The sequence below is a fragment of the Aulostomus chinensis genome, unplaced genomic scaffold (assembly GCF_037954235.1).
Source record: "Aulostomus chinensis isolate RoL2024-O1b breed Wild unplaced genomic scaffold, RoL_Achi_v1.0 HiC_scaffold_31, whole genome shotgun sequence".
Classification (NCBI taxonomy): domain Eukaryota; kingdom Metazoa; phylum Chordata; class Actinopteri; order Syngnathiformes; family Aulostomidae; genus Aulostomus; species Aulostomus chinensis.
The window spans coordinates 75860-93720 of NW_028234173.1; the positions used below are offsets into that span (position 1 = coordinate 75860).

The 17861-nt window shown below is 39.4% G+C and overlaps 1 protein-coding gene across 4 annotated transcripts in view; it reads right to left on the reverse strand.

Annotated features, from left to right (window-relative positions):
* Positions 1-2532: 2532 nt before the first annotated feature.
* LOC147238261 (DENN domain-containing protein 2D-like) overlaps positions 2533-17861 on the reverse strand; it is a 44696-nt gene continuing 29367 nt past the window's right edge. For 3 of the 4 annotated variants that reach the window (XM_086198255.1, XM_086198254.1, XM_086198258.1), the window contains 10 exons: positions 15732-15907; positions 14895-15007; positions 14711-14780; positions 13590-13667; positions 8236-8376; positions 7057-7205; positions 4919-5090; positions 4727-4777; positions 4170-4572; positions 2533-3270 (listed from right to left, as the gene is read on the reverse strand). In XM_086198255.1, coding sequence (XP_086054381.1) covers positions 3203-3270; positions 4170-4572; positions 4727-4777; positions 4919-5090; positions 7057-7205; positions 8236-8376; positions 13590-13667; positions 14711-14780; positions 14895-15007; positions 15732-15907 — 1421 coding nt within the window. In that variant the 3' untranslated portion in view covers positions 2533-3202. The remainder of the gene's footprint in view (positions 3271-4169; positions 4573-4726; positions 4778-4918; positions 5091-7056; positions 7206-8235; positions 8377-13589; positions 13668-14710; positions 14781-14894; positions 15008-15731; positions 15908-17861) is intronic. The other variant, XM_086198257.1, reaches the window with a different exon arrangement.

Below are 17861 nucleotides of genomic sequence, written 5' to 3' on the forward strand. Positions count from 1 at the left end.
TCGCTTCAATCACACACAAACGTGATATCCCAAGTTTGTAGATATTTGTGCCTAGGATCTATGCCACTGTCCAGTAAAATGAAGGCGAATGGACGACTAATTGTAGTGCTCACAGCAGTGTCTTTGAATGTGGCCACGTTGAATGAAATGAACATAATGAATCACCCCATAATATTTAACAGTGGGTTTGCTATGGTGTGTAGTTTTCTATTTCTCAAGTCATCTAATAAGCTTCTTTGTTTGACGCCTTTTACTTTTCACAAGCCAAATATTTGATTTTAAAAGATGCCATAATGTCGTATTTTAGTTTTTAACTGCAATTGCCGTAGTGGTAGTAGTATCATCCAGACTTGAAAATCATCACAACTGTTTCTGAAACTTCTGAATGCTCCAAAATAATTTAATAATTAATAAACAAACTATTAATGTTGAACAATTGCAAATGATTCGACAATCTGTCTTTATTTCTCTAATAGTGCTCAGCTATATGTTCAGACATTAATGGTTTTTGATTGTGCGGTCTCATATATTCAGTTTTATCAGTTTCATATATTTACTGTTCAAATCCATACTCCACCAATATTGATGCGTTGTTGGTCTCTGATAACATACAGGCACTACCAGTGTATTTAATATATTACTTGTGCTGTTGGTAGTATTGAAAACTGCGGCAAAGCAAATTGTCCCTTGGGGACATTTCGGACTTCCTGATCCTATACACACAGGCATGGGTTTTTGCTCTCTCTCACTGCCGTGCGTTCACACACACACACACACACACACACTCTCTCTCTCTCTCTCTCCATTTGTAAAAGGGCAAATCAGAGGTTGTTCTTCTAAAGGGTAATTGGTGTTAACGTTAACAGGTCACTACTGGAAATCTTTTCTTTTCCGATTGATGATATGTTAATGTTTTCCACGAGCAGCTGATTTGGCAACCTTAGTATGGGACTGGGAATTAAGCTTCACAAGAAGGCCATGTATACTGATTTGGAGGACCAGGTTTTCCAAGTCAGAGCTATACAGAGTGCAAGGGTCCTGGCAAATCCTCATTATCATGCTGAGTTTGGACTCCTCCCATCAGGTACAAAGAATATGTTTTCTCAAAGGGCCAAATAAAATTGATATGTTCAGTCTTTTGTCTCAGCAGGAGTAGGGGTTGTACTTAAGTCGCTGCAAATGATGACATCCACTACCAGTGTATTAAATATATTACTTGTGCTGTTGGTAGTATTGACAACTGCGGCAAAGCAAATTGTCCCTTGGGGACATTTAGGACTTCCTGATCTTATACACACACTCACATGTATCTGGTCTCTTGAGTCAATTTTAAGCACACTTATTGCTGTCAGTGTGTTTATTATCTAGTGCCTGGTAGCGATGCTTTTTGGACAAGGAAACTCATTGACGCTCCTGATATGGCACTGAATAACAGCAAGAGAAGATTTTGCATGACGTTATGATGCAACACTGACCTTTCGAATTTAAAATGTCATCATTAATCATTTCATTGAGTGACTGCCCACTCTCTCTGGCTAAGGTGCCTCAACCAATAATAAATGTCCATTTTCCTGAGCTCCTGGTGACACCACATCACTGTAAAAACACATTATTGCTAAGTTATCGTATAGTTAGCATTGTTGGCGGGGAAAACCCTTTTGGCCAAAAACATTTTGTTCCATCATGAACAGCAAAAATGTAATAAGATTGCCCTTGAGACCAAGCCAGTTTGTGTCAAAGTGTAAGGGGTTCTCTCAGGGCACTGCTGAGATCACACAAATAAGGCCAAACATGCATTTTATGCATTCAAAGTGATGGTTGCTGCTGTCAACACCGAGGCAAAGAGAACTTACTTTTCACATATAAATTATTGTGGCTATTTCTTTTCTCAACTACACTGAAACAGTTAATGTAACAAACCAAACACTTTGCACTTGTCTATGATTTATTGAATGCAATTTATTAATACAATTCATGCTACTCTGCTTTACGCTTACTGACTCCTGACATTCATGTTGTGACCAAATAAGACTTTGAAACTGGTGCATGAAAATTCAACATCAATATTTCGAGGACCTTGTTTGATTTGTGTCTCCAGGCAAGTGTCCCTTATTTTTCCAATATTGAAGGTGGCAAATCCACTTAAGCGACAAAGTGATATTAAAAAATGGATCTGGCTATAACTAAGTGGCAAACTTGAGGGCTGAAAAGTGACAGCAAATCAAGAGGTGCCAAAAACTGCCATTCACTGAGTGGCTGCTTTAGCCTGCATCTCACTCCACTCCAGTTCTACTGTCTGGTCTGAAAATGGGAACATCTGACTGCAGAAGGTCAGATGATGTAAGTCAAAGTAGCTACACTATTGAATTTTGGTAATGAGATAGAAGGTTTCAGGTTACTTTCAAGGAAGACAGTCACAATAAAAAAAAGAATGAAAGAAAGAATAGTGTTAGATTGCTGCCAAAAATCCCAAAAGGCTACCAGTCATTTGGGACTGGTAGCCCACCAAGCAGACTGTAGGTGCATGGAGTTAAAAAAAAAAAAAAAAAAAAAAAAAAGGTCTTCATTTGGAATTATTTTTCTGCTCATCAGCGAGAGTCTGTGACCACCGACTGAGAACCAACATAACCAACTCAATCTCCATGTGTCAGTGTTTCATAGAGTAGACAACACAGCATTACAGTAAGTCACACTTTGGTATATTATTACAACAAAGATCTGACAATGAGGAAACACACAGTCCTCAAAAATGATCAAACTAGGCAACTGGACTCACCTCTTGTAAGTGAAGATGTTTCCCCTCTCATCCAAGAAGCTTCTTCAGTTCTAAACTTCTGATGGGAAGTATCAGGTATATAATCACCCAGTGGTGTTTACGAGAGGTCGTAAGGCCAGAACAATAGGGACATTAGGTGGTCATGTGAGCCTATTGTTTTGGCCTTATGACCACTTATTTTTTGCCACTGCCCCCTTGGGTGATTACATACCTGATACTTTCCATCAGAAATTTAGAACTGAAGGAGCTTCTTGGATGAGAGGCTAAACATCTTCACTTACAAGAGGTGAGTCCAGTTGCCTAGTTTGATCATTTTTGAGAATTACGATGACCTGGATGACTGAGAATATTCACAAATGGAAACACACAGTGCATCATTCTCATCTTTTCCTATATTTATATACACCCAGAGTCCCATGTTAAGAGCTAGTCTTTCTTTGTCTTGTCCCTTTTCTTCTTCTCCTGATATTCAATGATCTTTTGGTGAAAAATTCCTGTAAAAGAAAAGTTTGAATCAGTAAATGTGTCAAAGGTTGCTGCTAAACCTTTAGGTTGGATTTATTCGTAAATAATTGAGGGCTGCTTTTTAAGGTTACATGATAAAGGAATGTCTGGCAACATCTGTAAAAACTACCAGGCTAATTGTGAATAAATGTGGTGGAGAAGTGAAGCATGATTATATTTTCAGGGCAGACACATTCTTTTTTACAACTTTTGTTGACACTGCAAAATAGTACATAAAATTGCCTGAATAATCTATTAGGGAGATTCTGTGTACAATCGCTCTTCTCAGCTCCTCAGGAAGCCTGTTCCAGCATCTTGGAGCATAAATACAAAAAAGGAGCTTGATGAAATGTTTTGTTACTTCTTTGTAGAACAGCCTAAAGAAAAGAACCACATGATCTGAGGGGCCTTCATGGTTTGTAAACCAAAGCATCTCTGAAATACTGTCAGGTGCAAGCTAGTACATGGGTTTATAAATCTACACAAAAAACTAACAGAAAACCAGAGTAAAGAATTAAAATGGGAGTAATGTGAGCTCCCCTTCCGGTCTTTGCATGAATGGCAGCTGACTGACTGGATTCTTTGGTAGACTAGAGAGAAGAGCATCAAAGTAATCTAACCTGCTACGAATAAAAGCATGCATTAGTCCCTCAGAGAGAATTATCCTCACTTTAGAGGTGTTCTTTACTTAGATAAGTCTTTTTTTTGTGATACCTTGCTGCTTTCAAATTAAAATCTGCCCCAAGACATTCAAAAGTCTGTGCAGATACTCTTGTCGATGATTTTTCTCACCCCACTGTGAGACATCCCCCCCATGCCTCTGAGCGTGTATGTGCTGCCACAGTGGAAGGACAAGCTAAACACAAATGTGACCTCTAATACTCCTCACCTTGCTGGGGTCCAGGCTGCTGCTGTTCCACCTCCTGGATAAACAGGTCAAACATCTGTGTCTGGATGAACTTCTTGACAAAATGCCGAGTTGTCTTAGACTCAATGGCTTTGTAGAAACTTCTCTTTTCAAATATACTTTGGTCTCCAGCAGGACTGAGTTTCACATATGACATGTAATGACCGACTGTTTTCACAAAGAACAGCAGAAAGGCTTCCGACACCACTCGGTTCAGCTCCTCTGCAGCTGCAACAAAACACAAACATACTGTGATGACTACATTTACCAGGGTGCATGCCTGTGGGAGCCTGGATGACTTACTTGATGCTTTTTTTCTGTGACTGAGTGCTTGCAATATTTCAGTTTGGAGCTTTGGGGGCAGAATAGAGCTCTCATCACCAATCTAGAAAAGCATCATTTCAAAAAAATGAAAAATGAAATGTATTAACTTTGAAAAAAAAATGGCTGTGAATTTTTAAAAATGTGTTAATTTAAAGATATATATTTCCATTCTTAGTACTTTTTAAGTTGATGCAATAGAGTGAGTAGTGTCTTACTGAAATGATGAAGGTGTCCTTTTTATCCTCAGATAAGTCCACTAACAGCAGCTATATTAAAGACAGCAGAGAAGGTCACTCCAGCATCTAAGACTCATCCCACTGAAATGCAGCAACCAGTACTTTGTGTAGACTGAATAAAACTTTGCTTCCTTTTAAAGGTGTTCTGTTATGTCCCCTTCAATAACTCACATCATTCTGGTCAGTTACCAGGTCCAACAGGCATTTCTGGACGCCCAAAAGGTAGGGGGTGGGTGCCATCACTACGTCAATCAGGATCTTTGGAACAATGGAGATAAAGGTGTGCTGCCAGGTGAAGGGATAAAGGAGGGCTGCTACTGCGTGAATAACTTGGGATAAGGTGCTGCAGACATAAGAGATTATATCAGACCAATTATAATCAAACTGTCCGGGTGTTAGCTCATCATAATATATATATTTCAGTTTTCATAATATTATCAATAAGGTTTTTGCCACAAAATTTTATATTGAGACTAAATATCATGCTCAGTTTTGTCTCATATTACTAACAAGTTTACGTGTGGGTGATTTGTGTTTGTGCTCGTTACTGTATGAGGAAAATTGAATAAACACAAGTTATCAGCTTGGTAATTAGCAAGGGCTTCATACTGTGTACATATGCTGCTTTATGGTGGCCAAAATAACCATACTGATGGCTTGCGCCTGTGTCCCACGACACAAAACAAAACTCAAAAATATTTTAGTTCGAAGATAGTAGGTGCTTCCGATTTGCAAGATGCAAATTGGATTGACACGCAGACATACCTGTATGTAATCACCCTGCACAAAAAAAATCTAACTTCCCATTGGATCAAAGACGTTACAGCAAAAGTCTATTCAATCACATAAAGTGTAAAGAGCCTGCAACTGCAGTTTTATTTGGGATGCACCTGAGTAGCCAGACCAGCCAATCACATTTACAAACAATCATTTCTCTGAGGTGAACTTCTTTCTAATGGACAAAGGTACAAAAGCCACTGGGTTTTGCTTGTTACGTCGTGTGTCATCACAGTATTTATCTTTACAGCTGTTAGACTTATTGCTTCACACTGAACAAAATTATCTCATTAATCAGAGGTGTCTTGACATTATTTAAAAGAGGAAGTATGGAAGGTGACATTTTATTCATAGTCTTGGCTGCATTGTGATCAGGACTGATGAAGAGCATGTGGACAATCCAGATTGTGAGAGCTGTAACAATCTTGCCGGTGGTGAAGAGGATGCAAGTGACAATATTTTTAAAACCAACACTATGAACACTACAATAAAACTACCGACACTTTGTAATCCCTTTGTTTTTTTTATCTAACTGGCTATGGCTACTGGCAATGTTAAATATTTTTTAATAAAATCAGAATTTTTTTAAAGAAGTTAGCCATCTACCTTTACATAGACAAATTGCTACAAAATTGGTGCACTGTGAACATAGAGAGCGTCTTTTCAGGCCAGCAAAAAAATTCACCATAGCAGTTGCACATATTGATAATTTGTGATTTTTTTCTGCTCTAACATTGGAATCGGTTAGGCCTGATCATTTAAATTTCACTCGTTTGATATCAAAATAAATCAAATGTGTGTTGAAAATGTTTATATCCATGGGTCTGAACATGCTAATGTGCACACATTCTTTGTTCCAGGTAGTTCTAATACATAATGACTTTGTCACTAAAATTGGCACATTGTCACCTTCTTAAAAGAATCAATTAAGTCTTTTTTTTTAAGATTTTCAGAAAATACAAAAAATGCAGACAAAACATCATAAGGAGTTGATTTAAGAAAAAATGACTTCAGCAATTATTTTAAGAAGGTGACAAAATGCAAGTTTCAATCACCATTCTGTCTGTACAGTAGTGAGTCCCTCCCAGCAAATTATTCCTCTACTCTCTCTCCCTGTGTTTTCCAATTCTCTTTACAGTCTCTTTAAAAAAAGGCATAAAATGCCCCCCCCCCCAAAAAGTTGCATATTTATCTTCTGTTAACTAAGTGATTCACAATCTTTTTGACTTGTGACCTACTATCACGTCTTACCATGACATAATGGTCTGCCAAAATTAATTTGGTTAAAAAAAGAGCTTAACGAAAATGTAAGGTAGTAATTACTAAAATGAGTAGTTGACTAATTCATGAACTAACAGCTGTAGGAAGACATGACATGACCAGTGTAAACCTTTATCCCGGTCATGGAAGAAACACATAGTGTTCTGCAAATGTGCTATTCTATGGTGAGGTTGGCATTAACAAGCTTGAAATATGACCTTTAGTTCTCTATGACATTGATCTGGATGCGATGTGTGTGTGTCACAGAGTACCCCAGCTCATCAGCAATGAAAATGATCCGTCTCTCCAGCACAGCAGCAGCAAACACCAGTAACACCTCCTCATCTTCAAGACAGCTGAAGAGCTCAGCAAAGTTGACGTGTTCCAGCCAGGAGTCCAAGGGCCGGGTGAGCCTGATGATCTAGTAGAGAGTCACCACTGTCAAAAACATGTCAACAGTGGTAATAGCCTGACATGTGCCTTATTTTCATTTGTTACTAGACCAATTCTAAGCGCCCTAAAGCCTTCTGTATCTCAAAAGAAAGGGAGGATTTTTTTCATATCACATTCATGCTTGACATGGTTGAAGAACAATGTCTTTGTTCTTTCACTTGGAAGGCTGGCCTCACTAAAAAAAACACAAGCCAGCATCGGTGAATACATGAGACGAGTCTGAGCTGTTGAAACATTGTACACTGTCTTATGGGAAAAGTTTAAGGTTTCTGCTCTGAGGGTTATGATAGGCAATGCGGGACAGGTTGAGACTTAAACCCTCTGAACACACCCACTTGGAGGATATGAAGTTACTGGGTTACATCACACTCCTGCTCATGGTAAGAGTACTTATGTCTTGCTCGAAGCTTTGTCATATGAATCAATTTTTTGATACATACCAGTTCTCAAAACAGTACCAATACCCATTTTTCACACATTGATACCACCCATACAACCTATGTATTTTTGCACCCTCCTCTCTTTCTCTTCCTCAATAAAATGCAAAGTAGTTCTCCTGCAAGTTATCACACAAAGCAGACGACACATTCAAGCCCAAATGCAAGAAACGTGACACAAAAATATATACCTGCAATAATTTCCAACAATATTGCAAGTGCGATATGATCTGCAAAATGAATAGTGAATTTTTTATATCATTATTCTCATTTACGTTAAAAGAAAATTGATGACTTTTTTTGGTGCATTTTTTTTTGTGGATCTTTATCAAAGAGATGTTTTCTTAAATAAACTGCTGCTGACATATTGTTGGCCCAACATTTACTGTATAATCTAAGGTCATTGAGTTTCATGCTGCTAATATAAAAAAAGAGATTATTAAGTTATCTTTATGGTGCTTGGTCACTGTGAAATTGAAAAACAAGTCAATATGCTTTTAATATCAATATTATCAAATCTGAAGTGGACTGTAAAAGCTGAGTGATGGGTTTTGCTCTGACCTCAGTGCCCGACTCAGGAATGAAGCTTTTAATTTCCACTGTGTTTCCCGGAGCTGGGAATGGAGCCTCCCGCAGCTTCTGCATGAATGGGTAGATCATCGCCATGGAGATCTGACGTCGCTTCTCAACCTCGTCAAATATCTGCAAGTACACAGGTACGTACACACGGACACAACACAAACACACAAACATCAGAGCACATTCATAAGATAGACCACGAATAAATGCAAATGATACCCAACTTCTTCAACATTGTCCACAGTCTTATTCATTAATGCCCACTGGTTAGTACTCTGTCCACTGGCTTTAAGGACAGAGGCTGGGCCATTCAGTTTGAGAATGAATGATCTTAGTAGAATTTGCAAGATTATTTGATATTTTCATTTATTTGCCAGGAAAATGAAGCCAGAACTTTTAAGAACTATTCAGGCATATTAATATTATCCATATTCATAAAGGTTTAGGATTGTGTGCATCCAGATAAAAGTTTATTTAAATGAACTATTGCGCTGAGTGGAAGCCTGCGTTCTCTGAATTCACTTCTAAATTACCTCCGGTAAGAGGGTTAAGTTTTCAGTTGTGGTTGTCTGCCTGTCCATCTGGAATAACTATGAGGCCAAACTTTACCAAACTTGCAAACAAAATTTAGCACGAATGCATCTAATTGCGATAGATCTGTCAAACTGTTTTTTTGGCTGCTTGCCTCAGTGGTAGTATGTGCTCTCAGAGTGCCCCCTAGTTTCAGGGCCTGTATATGGTGCATCAGATAGCCACCATGAAACAGGTCTTTAAAATCCTACCATTGTTTACTCTTCCAGTGGTTTTACAAAAACATCTTCTCTGTGCATGTATTTCCAAATTTACTACAGTTTCATGACAACAAATTACAACTCACATTGCTGCCTTGCACTACCTCTGGAACACTTAGGATGAATATGTAATAACTTTGTCTTTGAACAACTACATCAGAACTCATAAAACAAAAATTTGTCCACTCATCTTGAATCTTTGTTCCTGACTAGAAAAAAAGTTTGTTTATTTTTTTATTTTTTTTACAAGCATTGATTTTATTTCCCCCTTATTTCTCTTCCCAATTTAATTAAATTCGAAACAATGGATTTTCAAAAGGGTTGGCACGGTGGTGCAGTGGTTAGCACTGTCACCTCACAGCAAGAAGATTCCAGATTTGAGTCCCGGCTCGGGCACAGGATCTTTCTGTGTGGAGTTTGCATGTTCTCCCTGTCCCTGTGTGGGTTCTCTTTGGGTACTCCAGCTTCCTCTCACAGTCCAAACACATGCAAGTGGAGACTATGTGAATTGAATCCTCTAAATTGACTGTAGGCGTGGCTGTGACTGTGAATGGTTGTCTATCTATATGTTGGTCCTGCGATGGACTGGCAACCTGTCCAGGGTGAACCCCGCCTCATGCCTGGAGGCTAATGGGAAAGGCTCCAGCCCCCCAGTGACCCTTAACAAGGATAAGCGGAAGAAAATGGATAGATGGATGGATTTTAAAAAGAGGGGCAGCATGGCTCAGAGGTAGTGTGACCGTCTAGCAACCGCAGAGTTGCAGGTTCAATCCTCACTTCACCTGATGACCTTGTTAAAGTGTCCTTGAGCAAGATACTGAGCCCCTAATTGCTGATTACCAACATCCAAGTCCAACATGCTTTGAGGCGGCACAGTGGTTAGCACTGTCGCCTCACAGCACAAAGGTTCTGGGTTTGAGCACAGGATCGTTCTATGTGGAGTCTGCATGTTCTCCCTGTTCCTGTGTGGGTTCTCTCTGGTACTCCAGCTTCCTCCCACAGTCCAAAGACATCAAGAGGGGACTAGGCTGATTGATACTCTAAATTGACCATAGTCGTGGCTGTGAGTGTGAATGGTTGTCTGTCTCTATGTGTTGGCCCTGTGATGGACTGGCGACCCGTTCAGGGTGTAACCCCCCCTCACGGCCAAAGGCTGCTGGGATAGGCTCCAGCCCCCCACAACTCTTCACAGGATAAGTGGTAGAAAATAGATATATGTATGGATTTTAAAAAACCCAACTGATTAAAAAAATTGATAATGAATATCCTGGAAATATAAAGGGTTTGCACACTGGTATGTTGAACCACCAAGAATAAGGTGAAGGAAAATACAAAATATCTATTTTTGAAGGAAAGAGAAAAAAAGGAGATAGAGGAAAAAAGGGAGAGATAAAAAGCACCAGGTACATAATATCCGAAAATGAAAAACAGGTTTTTACCATTACCAATTTTATGCACCTGCTTATGCCTTAGAGTCCCACCTCCCCACCCACACACCCCAACATTCATTCAACTATATGTCTACAGGCATTATTGAATAAGCCAAAACAACACATGCTCTCATACCCACATTCATTGCTCCACATTCGATATACATAACCTCTTATGCATAACATCCAAATGGCAGCGACATGTCAACAAATTAACAACAACCAAAACAAAAAGAGACAACCCCTCCCTCCCTGTTGAGTGATCTGCAAAGCAGGCCCCAGCCCCCAGCTGATTTCTCTCTTTGCAGGGTTTTGATCCTCAAGTTTCTTGTGGTTCCATATAAAGGCAAGGCAAGGCAAGTTTATTTGTAGAGCACAATTCATACACATGGCAACTCAAAGTGCTTTACAGTTGCAGAAAAATCTGAAAATCACAAAAAGGCAGATAAAATCATAAAACATAAATAGAATCATTAATTTAAAGAAAAGGAGAAGAAAAGGACAAGAGTGCAGATAAAATACTTTCAGCTGTCGTATGCACGACTGAACAGAGTAGTTTTCAGCCTGTTCTTAAACATTGTCACAGTTGATGCCTGTCTCACATTTTCTGGAAGACTGTTCCAGATTTTAGCTGCAGAAAACTGGAAAGTAGCTTCACCATGTTTAGTCCTGACTCTGGGCCCCTGTAGGAGACCTCTACCTGAGGTTCTCAGAGACCTGGAGGGCTCATATGGGTCTAACATGTCAGAGATGTACTTTGGTGCTTGACCATGAAGAGACTTGTATACAAGCAGAGCTGTCTAAAAGTCTATTCTCTGAGCAACAGGAAGCCAGTGCAGAGATCTGAGCACTGGACTAATATGGTCGTATTTTCTGGTTCTAGTCAGGACTCGAGCTGTAGCGTTCTGAATGTATTGTAGCTGTTTAACAGCTTGTTTAGAGATACCAGTGAGCAGGCCGTTACAGTAGTCTAACCTACTGGAGACAAATGCATGGATTAGTCTCTCCAAGTCTGGTTTAGACACTATACCTTTGATTTTGGCAATGTTTTTTAGATGGTAAAAGGCTGCTGATATTACTGACTTTATGTGGCTGTTAAAGTTAAGATCTGAGTCCAATATTACCCCCAGATTTCTAACCTGTTGTTTTGGTTTTAGAGAAAGGGATTCAAGGTGACTGATCACACTTTCTCTTTGCTTCTGTGGCCCAAAAACGATTAATTCCGTTTTTCTGAGTTTAGCTGGAGAAAGTTGTTTTGCATCCACATGCTTATATGTTGGATGCAGTGGAAGAGTGAATCCACAGGTCCATGTTCACCTGCTGTCAGAGACACATAGATCTGAGTGTCGTCTGCATAGTTATGGTAGGACACATTATGGCTGCTTATTAGTTGGCCTAGTGGAAGCATGTATAGGTTGAACAAGAGGGGCCCCAAGATTGAACCTTGGGGGACACCACAGGTCATGGCCATTTTGTCTGAGGTGCAATTTCCAATTTCAACAAAGTATGTTCTCTCCTCAAGATAGGACTTGAACCAGTTTAGAGCAGAACCAGAGATTCCTAGCCAATTCTCTAGCCTCTGTAAAAGGATCTCATGGTCAACTGTGTCAAAGGCAGCACTCAAGTCAAGCAGGACTAAGACTGAGACTTTGCCTTTGTCTGTGTTAAGGCGGATGTCATTTATCACCTTGATCAGACCTGTCTCAGTGCTGTGGTGGGGCCTAAAGCCAGACTGGAAAGTATCAAAAGCATTGTTGGACAGGAGAAAGTCAGTGAGTTGTTGATAAACAACTTTTTCGAGGACTTTTCCTAGGAATGGCAGGTTTGATATGGGCCGGTAGTTGTTCAGAACCATGGCATCAAGAGTGCTCTTCTTTAAAAGAGGCTTAATGACCGCAGTTTTCAGGGCCCTTGGAAATGTTCCAGTCTCTAGTGAAATGTTAACTAAATGGGTAACTTTTGGTAACAGGCTGCTCAGCACAGTCTTTAGAAATCTAGTGGGTAACTCATCAATGCAGCACGTAGATGAACTCAGACCTGAAATAATCTCTTCGACTGTTTTGTCACTGACAGGAGTGAAATGTGCCAGCTCTAGGTGTTCAGGTGGATGCTGGGCTATCATTTGTGTGTTAGAAATGATAGCTTTTTTAATATCTTGAACTTTATCACGAAAGAATTTTGCAAATTCATTGCATTTTGATATAGAAATGAATTCTAAGGGTAGATAAACTCACCAATCAAACTATGACGTCTATCCCAGTAACCCTTTGGTGGATTCAGAGGAAGCATGGAGCTTGTGAAGATAATCACAGGTAGTATCATCATTTTTAGAATTGAGATCCTACCCTCAAAAGTTACAGGTTTTAGCATCCACTTTCCTAAATTGGTTCTGATTTTATCTAGATCTACAATGTAATTCTTCTCCACAGTAGTTTCCAAATTAGGAAAGAAGTCAATTCCGAAATATTTAAATTGATTTACAATGAGATTCTCTGTTGTCACTAAGGTAGAAGTGACAACTCTTGCCAGTTGACTTCAAAGATGGCGACCTGTCCAGGGTGAACCCTGCCTCACGCCCGAAAGCCGCTGGTATAGGCTCCAGCCCCCCGCTACTCTTAACAGGATAAGTGGAAGAAAATGGATGGATGGACTTTGAAGCCAGAGATACTGCTAAACTCTGTGAGCAACCTGAAGACATGAGGAAGAGACTGCGACAATTCACAAATAAAGTCAAGTATATCATCTGCATATAATGATAAATGTGAATGGTGGACTTAATTGTAATGGGGATGAAATCTGTGGACTGCTGTATTTTTTTTTAGCTAAAGGCTCAAGAGATAAAAAAAAAAAATAGAGGAGACAGTGGGCAGCCTTGGCGAGAATCTTGATAAATTGGAAAGTGTGGGGAACAGAGATCACACGCTAAAACCGTTTTTTCTTTCCTTCTAGGTTTTATTGGACAGGATGTTGCTACACTCAAATTTATAGGGAGGATGCATATGCACTGTCTGTCCCTTTGTGTGTTGGAAATTATGTCAAAAATGTCTGAAATGGCAAAATCAATAAAAAAAATTATTAACGTTTTTTTTTCTTTGCAAACATGAGCTCAAATCACCTTGGAGAAGAGGCCAAAACAAGCCAGGCTGCTGATGATGCAGTAAGCTTCAGGAGGGCGAGCCCCCTTCCCTCCAGGCTGCAGATTAGAGAATGAAAAGCATATTTACAACAGAATTTTAAACAAAGGGAACCCTGTGAAAGCTTCAATTCAAAAAGGAGTGCAGTTCAGTTTATTTTAATTCATAGTCATATGTGTGTACATACTCAATACATCATATACAATGGCAGCAAAAGGTGCTTCAGACTACAGCTACACGTTCTACATTATAGTACATTATAGAAGCAGTTCATATCTAAGTAGTCCATACCTGAACAACATTTAACAAAAAGAAAAGCTCTATTTTTTCTTCATGAAAAAAGTTTCACTTTTTTTCTATTCCTTGTCAAAACCATTCCATAAATGTTTTTTTGCATAATCTGTACTCTCATTTTTTTAACTTGATTTTTGATAAAAGACAAATTCAGTCTTTTGTAGTGTAACAATGATTTTAGGTATTTTTTGTTTTATTATTAACCTCTCTTAAGATTGATTATCATGCAATGAAATGTGTTTGTTTTCTTTTATTTTTAAAAAAACATAATTTTTACTGGCTTACAGATTTGGTGATTATGAAACAATCTAAACTTCATCTTATTGGAACTGTGATAATGTTTGTGATAACTTGTTTAGATCAAACCTTTTAAGACTATCATTTCCCTTTCCATTGTGTACAGAGGCTATTGTTTGACAATTATGTACAAAAATTGCGGAAGACGGTAGCCCTAGATATCAAGGAAGCTGGCTCACAATATGTTTTCTAAAAGAAAGCTTAAAACATATTTCTTTACATTAGCCTTTACTTTGTTTTGCATTTGCGCTTGCACCATTAAAAAAAAAAAAACTTAATGTATTTTACTCTTTTTAATGATTTGCTTGTGACTTTTGGCTCTGGTCCTGATTTTACTGTTTTTTTAACATGCTGTTAATGTTTTTTTTTCTTCATTATCAACCACTTTGAGCTGCAATACAATTATAGTTTAGTATTTCACCATTCCGTGAGAAGGAGCAAAAAAAAAGATATTTTAACAAATTAGAAACTTTAAAAATATCATAGATGTGTGTATGAACAAAATACTCACTAGTAGCCTCCTGCAGTAACCGTTTCTTCTGCTGCCGTCTATCTCAGTCAACACAAAAGAAAATGTCTCACTGCAAACAGACACAAAAAAGCCACAGCAAGAGTTGAACAGAATGAAGTGAGCCATGGACAAATGACCAAGGTTTATCAAGTGGTTAAAAAATCTGACATAGGTTCAGTTGTACCTGTGGTATTCTGTCAAAGGAGCCCAGTTTATGCCCTCTGGGAAACAAAAGAGAGTGATTGCTTTGAGTGTCCGTTCCTCCTCCTCCTTCTGAAATCTGGCCATCCCATCTCTCTAAAAGCATGCACGTGCAGGCACAACCACCCACCCAACCACACACACACACACACACCCACACACACACAGTTTGAAATGCACTGGCAACAATGATCTCAAAAAACTTGTAGAAATTGTAACTCAGTTACCCTGTGTCATTTCAAAAACATTTCATATTCCTGCAAATTCTTTTGACTGAGGCAGGTTGATAGTAAAGTAATTTGTACACAAAACAGTGTCACAACAAAAGGCAGGCAGCACATGTTATTGTCATGTTGTACGTTACTGTACATGTTGTCACATTACTGGGTATTGTAATGCTCTCTGCAACCAAGTAATAATCATTGAATCATCAAAATATATTAGACACACAAACAGCCTCTCTCTGTGACTAGGTAATAAACATTCTGAATACACAAACATCTACTCAATCAGTTAAAATACCACCAGGCTTGCGACATATTCATATTTCTATGTTGCCAGCCAACCACTAGTAGATTTAAAAGATGGTAGTTTAGATTTGGATGACTGAAAATGGAAAAAAAAAAAGACTGATGTAAGCTTAGACAGGTAAGGCTCCAAAAGCTTAATGTAATTGAAAACACAAAGAAAATCTGTTTCTACAAATGATATCCATAAGTAATACAAAGCAAACAATAACTACTACGACCAGGGTTTCCCGCAGTGTATTGCAGACCACTGAGCCAAACCAGGTTTTGTTCTCAAGTTTAATCAAACTGACCTTGGGGAACTGGTAGGTGATCTGTGGTTCATAGCTGCTGCCATCCTTGGTCTTTTTGAGGCTGACCACCACCAGATACTCAAAGAAGTACTGACCACTGACATAACGGTACTGCCTGGAAGTGTTATCCGCCCCCATCAGGCCCAGTGGTGCTGACGGTTCTTGGTCTTTCACTCCTAGATAAAATTTAAATAATTACTAGCAGACAATTTTACAACTGAAGTCCAGATGTAGCATGTTTCAGGAGATAGTAATGCAATCAGAAGGTTATTTTTTAAACTCTGTTTCTCCAGACAAAATGTTAAAGTATCCTCAAGCAAAACCTTGAATCCCATAATAACCACGGTAGCCTCCAGCATCAGTAAACTGAGTTACGTAGATCCAAAGTGAAAATTTTGATTTGCTAACACACTTTCAAAAAGTACACATATGTTTATCTTTCATTTTGAGTATTGTTGCTTTAAACTGTGTAAGCTGTGATCGCTGATTCAGACCAAAGAAATAAAACCCCTCCAATTTCTGACATCATTGGTGAGCTTTGCACACGGTGCTAAGGTGTGTTGCCCAGACTTGCCCGGCATTAGAGACAAGATTCAACACAGAAGAATTTTAGCGACTACACCGTGAAAATTACAAGGTAAATAAATGTTTTTTTCTTTAACTATTGTAAATGCTTATACAGAAATTGCAGGTGAATTTATTTTACTATTTTGCTGATATGAAGAAAAATTGTGCTCGTTAGCACAAAGAGTTAACAAGCTAGCACATGGGGTTTGCTAGCACAGCTCCCGTCTGGCTTTGTTTGAAGTCCGCCTGTAAGAATTTATAACATAGTGGTTGGTAGCTTATTTTGGTAAAATAGTTAAGGAAGCTATTTTTTCAAAGCTACATAGCACAAAACTTGATGATAAAATAAAGTTTAAGAATTTTTAACTGAACCTTTTCTTGTCCAAATGTATACACAGCATGTGTGAAAATAGTAATTCATTTAGAGTAAGTGGACAAGCCTCCCTGTAAATTTTCAAATATAACAGTCCGCGGCTTATTTGGATAAAACTGTTGAAGTACCAGACAAAGAACGGTTCAATAGACTCCTCATGGAAGATGGATGGGTGGTGGTCCCCATCTTTAAGAAGGGACCAGAGGGTGTGTTCCAACTATCGGGGGATCACACTCCTCAGCCTACCTGGAAAGGTCTACGACAGGGTACTTGAGAGGAGGGTCAGGTCGATAGTCGAACCTCAGGTTGAGGAGGAGCAGAGTGGTTTTTGTCCCAGCCATGGAACTGTGGATCAGCTCTTCACCCTCACTGGGGTGCTGAAGGGGGTATGGGACTTTGCTCAACCAGTCCACATGTGTTTTGTGGATCTGGAGAAGGCTTACGACCGTGTTCCCAGGGGCACCCTGCGGGGGGTACTCCAGGAATATGGGGTGGGGTGAGATAGAGTGAGAAACTCAGTCATTCAGGAGGTGCTCAGAGTAGAGCCACTGCTCCTCCATGTTTAGAGGAGTCAGTTGAGGTGGTTCGGGCATCTACTGAGGATGCCTCCTGGACACCTTCTTCGGGAGGCATTCCAGGCATGCCCAACTGGGAGGAGGCCTCGAGGCCGACTCAGGACACGCTGGAGGGATAATATCTCTCGGCTGGCCTGGGAACGCCTCGGGATTCCCCTGGAAGAGCTGGTGGACAGTCTGGGCTTCCTTGCTGAGGCTGATGCCCCCACAACCCGGACAAACCAAAAAGATGAAATGCAGCTTGAATCACTAGAGTCATGACATGAAAACCAAGTGGCATCCACTTGCGGTATCAGTAGAACTGAGGCAGTTGCAGTACAATCTGGCTGGCTTTTTCTTTAAAATGCAGAGCATTCTCCATGTGTCCCAGAGAGCAACACGGGATATCATTGAGCATATTGATCATCTGTTTTTGTTATCAGAACCTCTGCTTAGAAAATCAGTTGTTGATGTACTAAAAAAGCAGAACTGTCCACAGCTGTCTGTATACCGACGAACTGGTCGGTGAGAATTGTCAGGCAGTTTCTGATAGAAATTTTTACATAAATGTGTCACATCTTAAGGACAATTGTCAACAGCTAAGATGAGAAAAATCATACTATGAAGCAAACTTTC